Genomic DNA, 18,127 nt, shown 5'->3' on the forward strand with positions numbered 1-18,127 from the left:
AAATTATCAGTCGACGGCAGTAAAAATGTATCTCTCTTAACTCTGCCAAAATTCTTCTCTGTCCCATTTCCCATGACTCAAACTCCTATCATACTTTCAAGGCCCAACTTCCCGATTAACTTGTCCTTATCAACTCTGCAACCAAATAGCCTGCTCTCCTCTGAACTCATTTAAGACCCTGTCTTGTAGTACATACACATTCTACCTTGCATTAGTTATTTGTATATGCAATTTACTCCTTTCATGAGAGCAATACTCTCCCACAGAGGTACAAACAGTGCTTGTCTATAATGAAATATTTAAGTACTTGCGCTAAATGATCTACCCATTGAACATTTAAAACATTGTGTTTAAAAGAGCATATTCACGTACTGTGAATGCATGTATAGTGGCTCTATTTGTGTTATTATTAGAAGAAATACTGAATTCATGGTGGTAGCACAAGAAATCTAGAAGTTAGAAAATAAAAATGTTTGGATATTAACAGGGCAAAACCAAACTCAATCCATCAGTTTGCTATCCTTATCTCAGGTAATACTGCTTGCTATCCACAACTATGAAATGAATAAAGTAAAACTGAAAATAAAAGTGAGACGAATGGGTATTAGAAGTATTACATATTGAGTCTATTCATGTTTCATTTAATTTTCTTATCAATTCACTTCAAATATCTAGATCAAACTGAAATATCAGCACTGCTGAACAGCTACTTTTAAGAAGTAAATAAAAACAAAAAGGAGCAAATTAACTAAAATAAAGATGTAAAAATATCAATCAAATGTATTTTACTTAACTACAGAGCATGCCAAAATCCATGAAGACATAAAGTAGATTTAAAATACTTCTCTTACAATGAGACAACCATGTAAAGAATCATTCTTTAACATAGTCCATTATGAAACTATTTATTCTCTCCTACTAGAGAATTATGTATGACCTTCTTAAGGAAAAATATTAGTCATGTGACTATATAAACTATGAAGGGAGGAACGCCCCCCCCCAAAAGAGATTTTTTTGGGAGAGTGTGCCCCTTGTAGTACAGGCTTCCCCTGCTAGGGAAGTATTCTAGGAACTCATTGGCATCAGTATACCACCTAGCATTGTTGTGAGAGGCTGCGTTCAGCTTCAGTTAATTTTTTTTGAGAATCAATGCATTTACCCATTTCATGATGGGTGATTTACGAGGGTACCTGCCCAGACCACACTGAATGTTCAGCAGTTTTAGAACAAAATTAGCATGAGCCCCATACCCCACCATCCCTATTCACCCCATCTAGCCCAACTTTTTTTTATTTCCTTCAAGAAGAAAGTTCTCAAATGGAAATGTTTTGCCGATGTGGAAGAGGTGAAACAAAAATGGCAGAAGCACTAAAAGGCATCAAAACTGACATGTTCAAAAGCTGCTTTGAGCAGTGGAAAAAGTGTCTCCATAGGTGTACTGCATCAAATGAACAGTACTTTGAAGGTGACTGAAGTTTAAACAGTAAGAATAAATACACAATTTGTTATGAATAAATTCCGGTTTTTTGGGTGCCCCCTTGTAAACTCCAGCACAGTTGAAAATACTTCTAATTTAACTTATTCTTGGTTGCTTATTAGCTCTGACATATGTATAAGAATAGGATTTATAATACAATCGAAATATTTTCTGAAATTCTATGTGTTTCACCAGAAGCTTTCCAAGGTACAACTTAAGTGGAAAATTAGAGGGAAAAAAGTCTTACCAGCACTAAAAGAAGAACAGATCATCTGAACTCCAGGGCGAGGGCGCTCTGTAAATTTGGCAGGTCTTGGACTGTATACAAAAAAACAATTAAAAATACCTTAAAGGGACCAGGAACACCAGAAATAAGCAGTTCCAAAAAATAATCACAGAAGGGCAAAATTAAATAAGAAGCAACAGATGGCTCCCCTCCTAAAAACAACTTAAAAATCATCATGTGTCATAAATCAGTAGATCCTGTATAAATTCTAGATATAGATTTTTTAGGAACTCCTGGTTTCATAACAATCTGCACATGGAACAAGCACAAAGTCACTATCACATAAGACAAGCAGTGATCAATTATACCCACTTCTAATCAAATTTAACAAGTTCTCAGTTTTTCATACAGTAGAGTGACAACAAGACATATGGAAATAAGCTATCTGTAAACATGAACACACTGGCAAAACAGGTGCTGCTTCTGTGGCTTATTAATGCCACCAGTAACTGAGTTTTTCAATATCAGACATTGTTATTTAAGCTTCTCCCTTCTGTATATCTTCTAATGTGACAATATATGTCCTTTAAGACTCCAAAAAATAAGGATGTTACGCTTATCTTAGTGAAAATCTGAAGACTGATATGACTCTCATGCTAACTATAATGCTCATTCAAAATATTGGGTCCATAGAAAATAGGCTACACTCAACTACATTCAATTGTATAATTACAGTACAGGTTATATGCTTTATATTAATACTATTAACATTAAGTATTTACTCTTACAATCAACCACATCAAAGAAAAGATTTATATATTTTTGTCATGATACCAGCACATTTCATAGTGTGTATGTAATATTCCAATACACTGATTATATTTGAAGCTGTACGTTTTGATCCAGTTCTTACACTATTTGGGAAAACACAAAAATAACCGAAGCCTTAAGCCTGAGTGCACCGTATAACTGTCACAACTCACAGCAATCAAATATAGAGCAGTTTCATTGTTGTGATCATTTAGTAAAAAAAAGTATAAAGTATTTCTGATCAATTATGTATTCTGAGCAATGAGAAATGTCTTTCTTACTGATATAGAATGCAACAAAAGATATTTGTTAAACATTTTTAAACTATAAATTTGTATATGCATTGTCTCAAGTTGATATTTATGACAAATTCTCACTATTCATAGGCTCTGGAATTAAAGTTGAGCAGAACAGACAGCATTTAGAAGAACAGGCATTTCTTAAAACCTTCTTAAGACCTAAATATTTGTTCAGAGCAAAATTAAAATAATTTACGTGAATTTACCTGAATTACAAAGGCAACTAAAAGCACTACTTTCATTCATATCTTATGGATTCTAGCTCTCAATTTCTGTTACAACTGTTCATATACGTGCCAAGCAGTCATTTACCGGAACTCATGACCGGGAATGCAAATAGTTCTACAGATTGCCTTTTTAGAACAGATTTCTATATTTTTAAAGGGAAAAAACAAAAAGGTATCAATGTATTTTTAAGTGCACATGTGAGGAAATATTTTAAGAGGAACCTGGACTCAGACTCTGAGTTGAATTTCCAGTTCTGCCTGTTATCTGGTCGTGACCTTAGACCAGGCAAACTCTGTCCCTGAGTATTCTTGTCTGTAAATTGGGAATAATAATATAAACTATCAAGGAGTTGCTGGGAGAATTAAATGAGTTTAATCCATGTAAAGTGCTTAGTACAGTGCCAGTATGCTCAAGAAACATTAGTACTATTCATATTTTCATTAGGTTAAGTAAGTTCTAGACATTCCTTCCATGATGAATGCCTTTTAGCTTGGTGCAATAGTGAAGACGAGTTCCTGACAGTAGACTTCTAGTAGTATTCACATCTTAACTCTACCACAACATGCAAACTACACAACCTGCTATGCCCCAGTTTTTTTCTCATCTACCTTAAAGATAATTATACCTTCCTCATAGGGTTGTTGATAAATGAGATAACAAATGTAAAGTGCTTAGAACTAGCTTGGCAAACTAAGTGCTCAATAAAAATTTATAGTCATTATTATCTGCATATTTTAGGATTTCTGCTCTCCTTACACTTACTCTAAATAAGCTTCACAGTTTACTCTTACCCAGAGACCTCTTGAGCTAGCTTCTGGTTTACTCAGCCACTCAGATTACCTATCTATGAAGCAGCATCTTTACTGACAGAAATTGGTGAAATATGCAACAGTGAATTTTTAAAGAGATCTGAGTTTCCAAAGTAGAACATATTCTTTCAATTAATGCAGATAACTGGGTTTCTACAGTCATTTCCCCAGCAGATTATACAAAAGCATTATAGCTCAATACAATATTTGCCTTTGATTATTAATTAAAGTCTGTATAACATAAATACAGTAACAATCTATATTCTGTCAAATTTTTTTGGCAGTTTCAACTTTGTTTAAATACAAAAAAGAAAATAGATGTCCCAAGGCATATATCTCAAGAGAAATAGATTACTCTTACTTTGACGCCTATACTCTGAATTTAAACATTTTAAGAGACAACTATAATAGCAAATAGAAAAGAATACTACTTATATATAACTAGAAAAAAATTTAAAGCCCCAACATAGAAATATCACTAAGCAAGGTATATTAACAACTCAGTAGAATATAATGCAAGTTATTAAAATTAATCTAAATACTTAAGAAAAAAATCTTAAGAAACCCAGAAAATTATATACATTTCCCTTAATTGTATCTCTATAAAAACACATTCATGGGAAAAAAATTAGTTAGGGTAGTGGGTGATAAGTGATTCTTCAAAAGTTCTGGGAAAAAAATCATTTACAAGGGGTACCAAAAAAAAAAAAAACACTTGCAATTTATTTATAAAAAACTGTGCATTTATTTTACATTTTTAAACGTCAGTCAACTTCAAAGCACTCTCCATTTGATGCAATATACCTACTGAGATGCTTTTTCCATTGTTTTTAGAACTCTTCAATTTTGATGCCTTTTAGTGCTTCAGTCATTTTTTGTTTTTGTTTTATCTCTTCCACACAGGCAAAATGTTTCCCTTTGATGACTTTTTTCATCCAGGGAAACATGGGACAAGATAGGGAGAAAAGGGAGTGTGGGGCACAGAGGCATCACGCAGTTTTGGGTCAAGAACTGTTGACACTCAGTGCAGTGTGAGCAGGTGAGTTGTCACATTGGAAGAACCAGCCACCTGTTTGACCCAACTTGAGACATTTCTTTCATAAATCATAATGCAACCTTCTCAAAACTTCCAGATAAAAACTTTGGTTGACCATCTGATATGGAAGAGCAAATTCCAAGTGTACTACCGGGGGCCCCATCCTTCAAAAGATAATCTGATCTTTTCAGGGGTTCCCCCCATGGAAACTCAACTTCTCAAGGATCCAGAAACATGAAATATTGTATTTAACAATGTAAACCTCAAGAAGAAGCACAAGGTGAGAGTATAATTGTGTAAAACATTTTCTGTTCCTATCCTAACTTGAAGATTGCTAATCACTTTTCTTTGCTAAGAAAAAAAAGATATGAAAACACAAAGATATCCCACTCAGGTCCAAAAGGAGATAAAAATAACCAAAGGAAAACAACAATTAACTACCACCTACTGCTACTGTCCACATACATCAGTAAAATGTTTCAACTTTCATCTAAATATCAACAGAAAGTCTTTAAGTATTAAGGCATCAAGAATGCAACTGAAGTAAAATTAACTTGCTTTGTCCAAAGAGTCATGTTTTTCAATCTCAGTGTTATTTTCAAATATTTGTTTCAAATGAAATATGGTTTTGTTACTTTACTCAAGCCACCGTGGCCTCTTATGTCCTGCTGTAAGACCCACTCTAAAGAAATGTTCACACACATGAAATTTAAGCACGCATTGTATTAAAAAGTTATCAAAATGCTACTATTTTTAAAATAACAAAGATGTACAAAAATATTACTGCATTAAGTAATCTACTTAGGTTGACGACAGAAGTTAGAGATAATTATTAAGATATACCTTCTAAACCGAATTATTTTCACCCTGAGAGTGTGGCAGAAATGGCCATTTCAACACTATGGAATCAGTAAATGCCCTATTTTCCCTGTTCAAAGACTGCCTGGTAAGCAAATAAAGTACTTCCTCTCTTCTCTACATCCACTTAAGAGACAGAGAAATGCTCCACTCGTGGCTGTGCCAATTTTTAAAAAATTATTTCAACTACAGAAACATCATTTAATCTTTCTTTACCTCAGAGTCTTTAATCAAAGGATAACACTATCCAGTCAACTTGTTTTGATAAACCAATATATTAATATAGGTAAAAGCACAAATGCAAACTGCTGTTATGGGGAAAGAGAGGGGTGCATCTATCCACCTTGATGCAGTTTAGTGAAACTTCAATGACTATCTTCTGCAGTTTCCCTAGATCCACAATAAAATCTAAGGTTTGTAGATATACTAACATATAATTTGAAATATTTTAAAGAACAGCCTTAGAAAATATTAAGAGTATGTTCTCAGCACCTGAAGGAGCTATTGAGGAAAACTACACAGCACACAGAAAGGAATGGTAATAAAACAAGTATATTCTGGAGGAAAGAGTGAGGACTAGGACAAAGAGAAAACAGAAACACATGTTAACATGAGAAAACTTTCTCAGAAGCACAAAAAAAGAGAAAGATATAAAAATAAAAGAGATCAGTAAAGAGCGAAAAAGTATTTCTATTATTTACTTAAAGATTAAGAAATAAAGGTATTCCTATTGTCAACTACTTATACTTTTACAATTTCATCCATTAAATTAAGCACATGTATTCTAGGAAATAAAATAGCAACTGACTTTATTTTAAGGGTTCCAGCATCCCAGAGCCAAAAACAAATAGTGCCATCTGCCCCAGTGGAAGACAGATATCTCTTTGAGCCACTGCACAATGGTGAGAACTGAAAAACAATCACAGGAAAAAATTTTTTTTTACAAGAATAGTGACAGTTCAAATAATAAAATCTACTTTTTATCATACAAATAGCAACCAACAATAACAACCAGAAAACACCCAAAATTGACCACGTTTATAATTACCATGCTATTTAAAGTCTACATATTTATAAAGAAAGCAGAAATACTCCTTTATTTTAATTGGCCTTACATGCTGGATTATAAAAGTGGCTTCTTAAAATTTATGTTAAATAATAACCAAAGTTGACTCCACAAAATTTACTTTAAATTATAACCAAAAACATTTTTTTTTACAAGGAATAAAACGATTACCTGTAATGATGTAATAGATGCACTATGGCCCTGAAGAACAGCCAGAGGTGCACAGGTTCTAAGACACCAGACTCGGATCATTTTATCACAACTTCCAGCTGCTATCATGGTATTCTCATAGTTTACAGCCATATCTGATATCTCAGCAGCGTGTCCCCTTAGAGTAGCTAACAATCTCCCATCGTCTGTTGCCCAGATTTTCACAAGACAATCATCAGAACCCTTAAAGCAAGAATAGATATTAACAAAATTAACATATGAACTTCAATTCAAATTGTAAATACTGATAAAGAAATCATATCTGTTATGTCCACTTTGCAACAATATTTTTAAGTACTAAAGTGTTAAATACTTCTCAGATATGTTCCTCTATACAGAGCTCTTTATTAAAACATTCACTTATCAATTAACATCAATGTGCCCACCAGCAAACAAGAGAAATAAGATGTTGGACATAATTAACATTATCTCTAGTGCCCTACCTATCATCCAAAGTAACCGCTATCTGGAATCCTGTGAAAGAATTTGAACTTCCGAAATAGTAAAACAAAATTATAACTTCAAAACAAACATAACATACAATGGTGACGAACACTATTTGTGTTATTTTGTCATACTAAAGTAAAGTGAGCTAGTTTGGGACATTTTTCTCCCAGGAAGCTAAATCATAATACAATATAAGTTTCCGGTGCTGAAAACATGACATTACCTAAAACCAATTATCAGGAAAAAGAGCTATCTGCATAAAGGCAATAAAAACACATAAATTACTTATTTACTCTGCTACAGTAGCATAAGGTCAGAAAGAAATTGTGAAACATACAGAGTTTCCTATGAATACCTAAATTTAGAAATAAACACCACAATTTTATATAGCCAAAATAGATTAAAACTTCAGGCTTTTTTTTAAATTATAAAAATTTATAAATATAAAAAAGTAGAAAGAACAGTGTCATGAATTCCCATATCTCTACCACCAGGTTCAAAACTTACCAATATTTTTGCTACAATTTCGAGTTTTAACATAAAGTGTAAAAAGAGTAAAATTACTGAATTATACACAAAATTACTGAATGTTTTGCAGTATATGGTTTTACTCAGGTTTCAGGTTAGAATGCTTTATCTTCCAATCTAATTCTTAAAATAAGACACCTCTATATCTGACATTAGAAAGAACTCAGAGCACCTACAAAGGCAGATGACCAGACAAGTTTTCTGTGTCATTCTGACAGTAAATATAACATGTAAATGATCACATAATATTAATAGAATATATTAAATATTATATCTTAAACTAGCCTCTGCCAATGCTGCCTAAAACACTCCCCAATTAACCGTAAAACTAGTTCTTCTGATTGAGCTTCCAAGCAAATCAGATGAATTATGAACCACTAAAAAGACCAGTAAAACTTAACTTTGGCAGGTAAACCATCTACATTAAAATCTGATATTTCTACCACATACACTCAATCTCGGCTCTTCATCTATAAAATAAGGTTAATTTGGATGATCTCTAAAGTTCACTGCACCTTTAAAATTCAGTGATCCATGCATTCATGTATCTATCTGCCTTGTGATAAAGTATGTACCAATCACTGGAGACATAAAGATGAGAAACAAAGATACAGCACTTTTGTCCTTGGGAAGCAAGAGAGAAGAGTGCAAACTCTACACGCCGTGCTGGTAATCAGCAGACAGTCAAACAAAGGAGTGGTCTGCTTTTCTTGAGATGGAAAGGTCGGCCTGGAAAGGAACCTGAAAGCAGAGATGTGCAGACAGTCTTGCGCAAGCAGGCAACGCAAGACAGTGGCTTGCGGCATGACCAGAACACAGCCTCCGGGTCAGACGTCTGAGTTGTGCAAGCCTGGACACATTGCACGAGCTTCCTGTGCCGCCTCAGTTCCCTCACCTAGACCTACCTCATAGGGTTGTTGCGACAACTACATGGGTAAGTGAAGAGGAGGAGCTGAGTGTCTGACACATGGCAACAGCTGTATATGGACTCTCTACTATCAGCACTTTTGTTGGTGACACTATCCTTATTAATATTTATCATGAATTATCAATATTAAATAAAATATCAATTAATTCACTACAGTAATTACTTATTAATAGTATTCTTTCAAAAAGAACAGACATGCCTTCTAACTAGAGAAAAGAGCACGATCAAAGGCATGAAAATGTGAAACAATGTGAGAAGTTCAAGGTATAGACAGAAGAAAACAAGTGGTAAAACTGAGACTACTAGTGCAAAAGAGAAAGATCAGAAGATATGGCTACAATAGCCATTTGGAGAATTAAAGGCACAAGGAGAAAACCACTATCGGCGGGAAGCAAGCCGTAGCAGACGACGACTTCCAGAACGCTGGTCTACAACACCACCTGACACATGGAAAGTACACCAGGGATTTGCTCAATTAAAGACGATTTTAGGACATTTGTTCAACTTATAAACTCTCCAAATTCCACAAATCGAATCAATGTATTCACTATATTTATCTTCTTTCCCAAAACTAAACTAGTATTTGTTTCTGACCTGCATTCCAAACAAAAATAGAGTTTTAAGTGCACGAACACAGGTAGACGACGTGACAAAAGTAAACTCATGACACTGTGTTATGCTTCACAGTACAGGCGTAATTCATTCAGTTTTTGTGAATCTGAATGAGAGTTTGTCTTACATCTTTCCATAGAAGGTGTTTCACACATTTTTCATATTAACAAACAAAAAAACAACCCCCCAGTCTTTTGGCCAAAATGGCAGCTTTAACTAAACAAACAATGGCAATCTATGATTTCAAAATCAGTCTCCATAGAATTTTCACCAATGAAAATTCTAACAGAAAGTTCCATGATATTCCTACCGAGTTTATCATTTAGCAGTCTTACCAATTTAATATTACCTTATAATTTAGCCCTATTTAGAAAAGCATTAAAAGACAAAAAGCTATGCATAGTTTTCCTTTAGTGTATATTATCCCAACTAACATTTTCTTCCATCAAACTGCAGGAGAGGACTTTTTCGACTGCCCTTTCATGGAAAGCTCTGTCCTTTATCCCCTCCTGTCACCTATGCAAGTTTGCCGCCCTCACCTCCAGAACTCCTGGTAGAACTTCAAACAGAACTCAAACTATCCACAAGCAATTTATATCCCAAGCAACATTACTTGTGATCATTAACTTTTCTTTATAGAAATTTGAAACTAAAAATAATCTGAGCACAAATTCAGCTAAGTTATTTTAAAATGACAATAAGAAATACAAATACATACACAAAGTAACTGCCAGAAAAAACTGCAGAGGAAAAATACATTGGAAAAGTATTGTTTAAAAACACTATCAGCTGGGCTCGGTGGCTCAGCCTATAATCCCGTGCCTTTGGGAGGCTGAGTGGATTGTCTGAGCCCGTGGGTTCGAGACCCACCTGGGTGGCGAGACCTCATCTCTACAATAAAATCAAAAAATCAGCCGGGCGTGGTAGCGCGCGCCTGTAATTCCGGCTACTCGGAAGGCTGAGGCGGAAGGATCGCCGGAGCCCAGCAGGTCGAGGTTGCGGTGGCCGGGAGCAGCCACTGCACTCCAGTCTGGGCGACAAAGTGAGATTCCAACTCAAAAAAAGATTTAAAAAAATAAATAAATAAATAAATAAAAACACTATCAATGTGTTTAAGTGAATGTGGAAGGACGAATTAAAAATTGATAAAAATTATTCATTTAAAAAACACCAGAATGTGTAAGAGCAATTGAACAGACATACTTTCTTTCCACCAGACTACCTCTAGCTCCACCAATGTCACTAAGATCGTAAGACATTATTAGTCTTTCAAAATCAGAGCAAAGCAAATTGCTAAAACAGAATTATTGACATTAAAAACAAAACAATGTTATGTAAATGGTCAAAGGGGGCAGTAACAATGCAGTATACATCTCTTCTAAGATGTATCAAGGAGAAAGAAATAGGGTAGTTAATGTAACCACAGCATAAACAAAATAAAACCAGTATCTGAGGATTATTTCCCAAAAGGGGGAGAAGGGAGGGAAAAAAAATTGAAATAAGTTTGGAAATACACTGGAATAAAAGCAGTAAGAACAAAGGAAAAATCTTGCTAGCAACAATGAAAGACCTGCTAAATATAAATAGCATGTTTTAGAAACACTTCAACAGACACAGTTTTTTCAGCAAAGCTCCAATGCACAGGGAAAAGCCAAGCAGTCACTTCTTTTCAATAACAGTTAAATGCTGCTACTAGGGCTGCAGACTGAAAAGTAAGAAAACCTGAGAAAACACAGTACAAGTGAAAACAACAAGAAACCCAGTTCTAAAGGTTTTACCCAGGAAAGATAAATGAGGGCTTTAAATGCTTTTTAAGAAGTCTGGATTTAACCCGGTGAGGTAGCCAGCAGAGAATTTTAAGTAGACAAGACAAAGACTTGGTCACTGAAATATTTTAGCCAGACCCTTCTAAAGTCTATGTGGGTAACAGAGTTGAAGCTACAAGGAGAGGTCTAGGCTGCAGATAGACATCTGGGTGCTATCAGTTGACAGTAGTAAATGAAACAATTATAGTGGATGACATTGCCAGGAGTGAGCATTTAGAGTAGATTTTTATCTAGAAAACTATGAATGAGTTTTAAGAAATCCATAAGCTACGTACAAAATTGAAAATACTTTTTTTTATAATTCATTTTTAAGTTAAAATTAAGTTAGTGTTTAATTCCAAGCAAACATAAGAGAGCAGTGGATCACTAGTTTCACTTTTCAATCATGTAAAACTGGCCAAGAGTGGTGGCTCGAACGCCTGTAATCCCAACACCTTGGGAAGTGGAGGCAACAGGATGGATTGAGGTTAGCAGTTCGAGACCAACCTGGTCAACAGAATTAGACTCTGTCTCTACAAAAAATAAAAATATAATTAGCCAGGTGTGGTGGTGTGCGTCTGTAGTTCTAGCTACTTTGGAGGCTGAGTCTGGAAGACTGCTGGAGCCCAGGAGTTGGAGGTTATAGGGAGCTATAATTGTGCCACTGCACTCCAGGCTGGACAATAGAGCAGGACCAAGTTTCCTTTAAAAAAAAAAGTAAATTGTCACGATTACTGTGAAAAACTGCTCTTTTAAGGTCTTTCCATTGCTGGTGGAGGGTCTGTACTTGATGTTGATGGCTGAAGGCTGGGGTGGCTGTGGCAATTTCTTAAACCAATAAAGTAGACCACATTGAATGACTCTTCACAGATTTCTCTGTAGCATGCAGTGCTGCTTGATAGCACATTACCTGCAGCAGAAATTCTCTCAAACCCAGACACTGCTTTATCAACTAAACTTATGTGATATTCTAGATCTTTTGTTGTCATTTCAACAGCATTCACAGCATCTTCACCAAGTAGGTTCTGTTTATTTTTTACTTTTTTTTTTTAAGAGCCGAGGTCCTGCTATGTTGCCCAGGCTGGACTCAAACTCCTGGGTTTCAACCAATCTTCCAGCCACACAGTCCTGAGTAGCTGGGACCGCATGTGTGCACTACAGCACCCGGCTCAAGAACATATTTCATCTCACGAAACCACCTTCTTTGCTCGTCCACTGGAAACAGGTAACCCCCACTCAAGCACTGCCATGAGACTGCAGCAATTCAGTCACAGCCTCAGGCTCCACATCTGGTCCTTTTGCTACTTCCACCACATCTGCAATGGCATCCTCCACTGAAGTCTTGAGCCCTCAAAAGCCGTCAGGAGGGCTGTAATCAACTTCTTCCAAGCTCCTGTTAATGTTGATACTTTGAGTTCTTCCCATAAATCACAAATGTTCTTAATAGCAACTAGAATGAGGAATTCTTTCCAGAAGGTTTTTAACATATGAAAACCTCCACAGACACCATAGCCTTACAAAATGTGTTTCTTAAGTAATAAGACCTGAAAGTCAAAAATACTCCTTAATCTGTGGGCTGCAGAATGGATGTTGTATCAGCAGGAATTAAACATGAATCACCTTGTACATCTTCGTGAGAGTTCTTGGGACAATGACCAGGACATTGGACCAGGTCCATTGTCAATGGATAGTGATATTTTGAGAGGAATTTTGTTTTCTGAACAGCAGGTCCCAACAAAGGGCTTCAAATATTCTGTAAACCACGCTGTAAATAGTTGTCCTGTCATACAGGTTTTACTGTTCTACTGACAGAACACAGGAAGAGCAGATTTAGCATAATTCTTAAGGGCCCAAGGATTTTTAAAATGGCAAATAAACACTGGCTTTCACATCAAGTTGCCAGCTGCATTAGCCCCTACTAAGGGAGTCAGCCAGTCTTTTGAGGTTTTGAAGTCAGGCACCAACTCCTCTCTAGCTATGAAAGTCCTAGATGACATCATCTTCCAATATGAGCCTGTTTCATCTATATTGAAAATATATTGTCTAGTATAGCCATTTTTTCAATGATCTTAGCTAGATCATCTGGGTAACTTGCTGCAGCTTCTACAACAGCACTAGATGCTTCAACTTGCACTTTTATGTTACGGAGACGGCTTCTTTCCTAAAACCTCATGGGTCAACCTTTACTGGCTTCCAACTTTTCTTCTTGGCTTCTTCACCTTACTTAGCCTTCACAGAACTGGAGTTATGGCCTTGCTCAAGATTAGGTTTTTGTTTAAGAGAACGTTGTGGCTAGTTTGACCTTCTATGCAAACCACTCAAACTTTCTCCATATCAGTAATAAGGCTCTTTCACTTTCTCATCATTCATGTGTTCATCAGAATAGCACGTTTAATTTCCTCCAAAAACTTTTCCTTTGCATTCACAACTTGGCTAACTCTTTCAACATGCCTTTCTCACTAAGGCTTCATCATTTCTAACTTTTGATTTAAAGTGAGGGACACGTGACTCTTGACATGAACACTAAAATGTCACTGTAGGTTTATTCATTGGCCTAATTTAAGTATCATTGTGTCTCAGGGAACAGGAGACCCAAGAAGATGGAGAGAGGTAGAGTAATGGCAGTGGTTGGAGCAGTCAGAACACACAATGGTCATCTATTAAGTTTGCCATCTTATATGGGCATGGTATAAGGTGCCCCAAAACAATTACAATAGTAATATCAAAAATCACTGAACACAGATCGACACGAGTTAAAATAATAAAAAGTGTGAAATATTGCGAGAATTACCAAAGTGTGACACAGAGACACATATGTTGTTTAAAAAAAAAAAATGGTGCTGACAGGCTTGACTCATGCTTGCTATAAACTTTCAACAGTGTTAAAAACAGTATCTGTGAAACACAATAGAACACGGTATACCTATACTAGCATTTTTCATAAATAAAGCCTAGGCAATGTCTAGTAACACATCTGACTTTAATTTTCTGGTGAAAAAAGTTCCATAGGTCTTTATGACATGGCTTTCCACTTTGTTATACATGTATTAAAATGTTCCTCAAAAATAAAAAAAAAAAAAAAGGCATACCTACTAACATGAAAATTTTATAAAACAACCACATGCACAAAGTCATGAGTCAACTAAGTTCAACACAGACACCAAAACAGAACCTCAAGTCTATGCCCTGAATTTTAATAATTTAATTAGCTTCTAGAACTAAAGTTTTCAAGGGCTTAACTGAACTATTTATTTATTTATTTAAAGGAAAGCTAAGTTTCAGAACAACTTGATAGAATTTTTTTGGTATGGCGTATTCAGCAGACACTCTGTACAGATGAAACACATTTTTCTATACAAGACCCAGCTGTTACAAAACTAAAAGGTAGAAGACATGAGTTGACAACTACTTGAACTGCGTAACAATAAAGCAATTTACCGGAAGCAGTAACTCATGATTAAAAAAAGGCTAAATTTTCTGCAAGCAGAAAACTGCATATAAAAGTTGGAAACAGGTTACTTCTGCTCAGATGACCTTAAAATTAAAGTACTGACCTATACATCTTTCCCTGCTAAAAAGCAAGGCATCAATTATGTAGACCAATCCAAGATTAGTATTTTGACATGAAAATAAAATATCTTAGAGAACTTGGCATTCCTTGAAAGCCTACTGTTGTCTGGCAGAGTCAAAAGGAGAACTCTCACCTTCTTTTTTTTTTTTTTTTTTTTTTGAGTTGGAGTCTCACTATTGTCCAGACTGGAGTGCAGTGGCCGCTCCCGGCCACCACAGCCTCGATCTGCTGGGCTCCGGCGATCCTTCCGCCTCAGCCTTCCGAGTAGCCGGAATTACAGGTGCGCGCTACCACGCCCAGTTAATTTTTTGATTTATTGTAGAGATGAGGGCTCACCAAGTTGCCCAGGCGGGTCTCGAACCCACGGGCTCAGGCAATCCACTCACCTCAGCCTCCCAAAGGCGTGGGATTACAGGCTGAGCCACCGAGCCCTGCTAAATTCTTACTTTTTTTGAGTCTCCGTTTCAGCTCTACAAGTCATACATCACATCTCTTACTGCTATTAAAACAAACGTTAGAAATAAATGTCATGTACATTGTCGAGCATCCTACAACTTCATTTTCTTATTCAAGTTAAAAAGTAGCCTGCTTTTCAAGCAGAACTAAAAATTGCTTATAATTTAAATTAGTTCAATTTTTTTTTCCAGATGAAGTCATTTTCTTTCTTACCAGCCAATCTTTAAGACCCGTGTTTCACTTCCCTTACCAATTAGCCTAAACTTCAGTGTCAATCATTTCAATACACGCCCAATTTTCCTGCCCCCTTGCCCATCTATACCACAAATGACCAGCTTTGTATCACTCTAACCGTAACTTACTCTGATCCTGCTATATGGATGCCAAGTGTCACCATGGTAAACAAAATAAGCATACTAATTCTCCAAAACTGCAAATTCATAAATTCCCCCTATTTATCTGGGAGGCTAAGACTTATCATCCCCCCACCCTTTTTTCCCCTAACTGGTTCCTAAGTCTTCTATTACTAGGCTTTATCACACACTTCTAGAGTCCAATCCCAATCCTTAACCAAGACTCTCACCAGATAAATGATTTAACATTGAAAAGCAGAGTCTGTTAATTGTGGACCTAATTATCTTTCTAAACAGTCCAAATAAATTGCTATTTATTTATTTTTTTGAGTTGGAGTCTCACTCTGTAGTCCAAGCTGGAGTGCAGTAGCACACTCATGGCCACCCCAGCGTAAACTTGCTGGGCTCTGGCGATCCTTCCACCTCAGCATTCCAAGTGGACAGAACTATAGGTGCGTGCTACCACGCCCAGTTAGTTAATTTTTTATTCATTGTAGAGACAAGCTCTCATCTCACCAAGTTGCCCAGGCTGGTCTCAAACCCATGGGCTCAGGCAATCCACAAACTGCTATTTTTATACATCCTACCTTCATCTATCTATCCTCTTCAAAAATCATTCACATCATTCTGTACCATCTCATAACTTCAAATTACTCTCTTACTTCATATTAACCCAACTTTTCCACAATTAATCTTCCTCTAAAACCACCACACCCAGTCTCTCCTTTCCACTTCTACCAAACACACTGAACACTCACTATTGCTTCTATACCACCTTCTTCATATCTTTAAAAAATAATGTTGAATTTCAGACTTACAGAAGTTTCAAGAATAGCACAAATGCTATCCCTGTCTTCACTACCCAGACGCATCAACTCTTAACAACTCACTACTTTTACTCCATTCACCATCTCTCTTACTTCCTCTTTCTCCATAAAACATACACCCATCCATGCTACTACTCATCTTTTTCTGAGTCTGTCAAGTATTTCTTCATGACCAGATTCAGGTCAAATGGTCTCTGCAGCAATTCTACACATAAGATGCTGTGTTTTTTCTCAGTGCACCACCTTAGAGAACATGAAATGTCAACCTATCCAACTGCTAGTGAGGTAAACAGTCACATTAGTATTTCCAAGGTTCCCTGGCCCCTACCCTTGTACAGTATGATTTTTCCTCTTTAATTGATTAGTATCTTGTGGGGACATATTTTAAGATTATACCAAGATCCTTTTCCAGTCTCTACTTCTCAAAAAAAAAAAAAAAAAAATCAGCCACATGAATATTTCAAAGAAGACAATCCCAAGCAAAGGGAAAACTAGTTCTAAGACTATAAGCCATAAATAGGTTTTATAAGTTTGAAATACAGAAACAAGCTGGGCTCGGTGGCTCAGCCTGTAATCTCGCGCTTTGGGAGGCTGATGTGAGTGGATTGCCTGAGCCTGCGGGTTCGAGACCCACCTGGGCAACTTGGTGAGACCTCATCTCTTCAATAAATCAAAAAATTAGCCGGGCATGGTAGCGCGCCTGTAATTCCAGCTACTTGGAAGGCTGAGGGGGAAGGATCGCCGGAGCACCAGCAGGTCGAGGCTGCAGTAGCCGGGAGCAGTCACTGCACTCCAGTCTGGGCGACAGAGTGAGACTCCAACTCAAAAAAAAAAGAAAAGAAATACAGAAACAGATCATTGTAACTGAGGCACAGGGAAAAAGACAAACTTATCCTACATACATTTGTGTATATATATCTCCTCTAACAGATCCTAAGTTTCCTGCAAGAAACGATATTAATTTTTCTATCTCTAAATGCTTGATTCATTCATTTACTGAAATCTACTGTATGTACCAGATACTTTGCAAGATCTGAAGATATAAGAAGTATAAGAGGAAGTGTCTGCTGTTCATAAGCTTGCAACTTAACAGGAAAACAAACATCTAAATAAATTATTGCAGCATAGTAGAGAAATATATTACTGAATTACAAAGTTCAGTCACGGTATTCCATATTCAGAAGATAATCATTTTGTTGTTGTTGTCAAGCTCTTTCAAGGTTTAGGCTACATTATGTGAATTCAATTTTTTAATTCTCATTCCCTCCTTGATGCACTGCAATCTCATTCCTATCCCTCGTGCCAAATATATATATACATAGTCAAGTCATTTGTCTTAGTCTGCTGGGGCTGCTATAACAAAATACTTTAGATTGAGCAATTTATAAATAACGGAAATTTACTGCTCACAGTTCTGGACACTGGGAAGTCCAAAATCAAAGTGCCTGCAGCTTTAAGGTCTGGTGAAAGCACTCTTTTTGCTTAATAGATAGAGCCTTCTAGCTGTACCGTCACATGATGGGGGGGGTAGCCAGCTACCTTGGACCTCTTTTATAAGAGCACTATTTTTTTTTTTTTTTT

The 18,127-nt window shown here is 36.3% G+C and overlaps 1 protein-coding gene across 1 annotated transcript in view; it reads right to left on the minus strand.

The window, feature by feature from the left end:
* The window catches only part of PHIP (pleckstrin homology domain interacting protein), a 100,159-nt gene that overhangs the window by 75,897 nt on the left and 6,135 nt on the right, over positions 1 to 18,127 (minus strand). The window contains exons 2-4 of the mRNA XM_021709676.1: positions 6,981 to 7,202; positions 6,552 to 6,652; positions 1,725 to 1,795 (exon numbers count right to left, since the gene is read on the minus strand). Of these exons, the coding sequence (XP_021565351.1) occupies positions 1,725 to 1,795; positions 6,552 to 6,652; positions 6,981 to 7,202 (394 nt within the window). The remainder of the gene's footprint in view (positions 1 to 1,724; positions 1,796 to 6,551; positions 6,653 to 6,980; positions 7,203 to 18,127) is intronic.

The sequence above is a fragment of the Carlito syrichta genome, unplaced genomic scaffold, assembly GCF_000164805.1.
Source record: "Carlito syrichta isolate Samal-C Ts95f unplaced genomic scaffold, Tarsius_syrichta-2.0.1 Scaffold273106, whole genome shotgun sequence".
Classification (NCBI taxonomy): domain Eukaryota; kingdom Metazoa; phylum Chordata; class Mammalia; order Primates; family Tarsiidae; genus Carlito; species Carlito syrichta.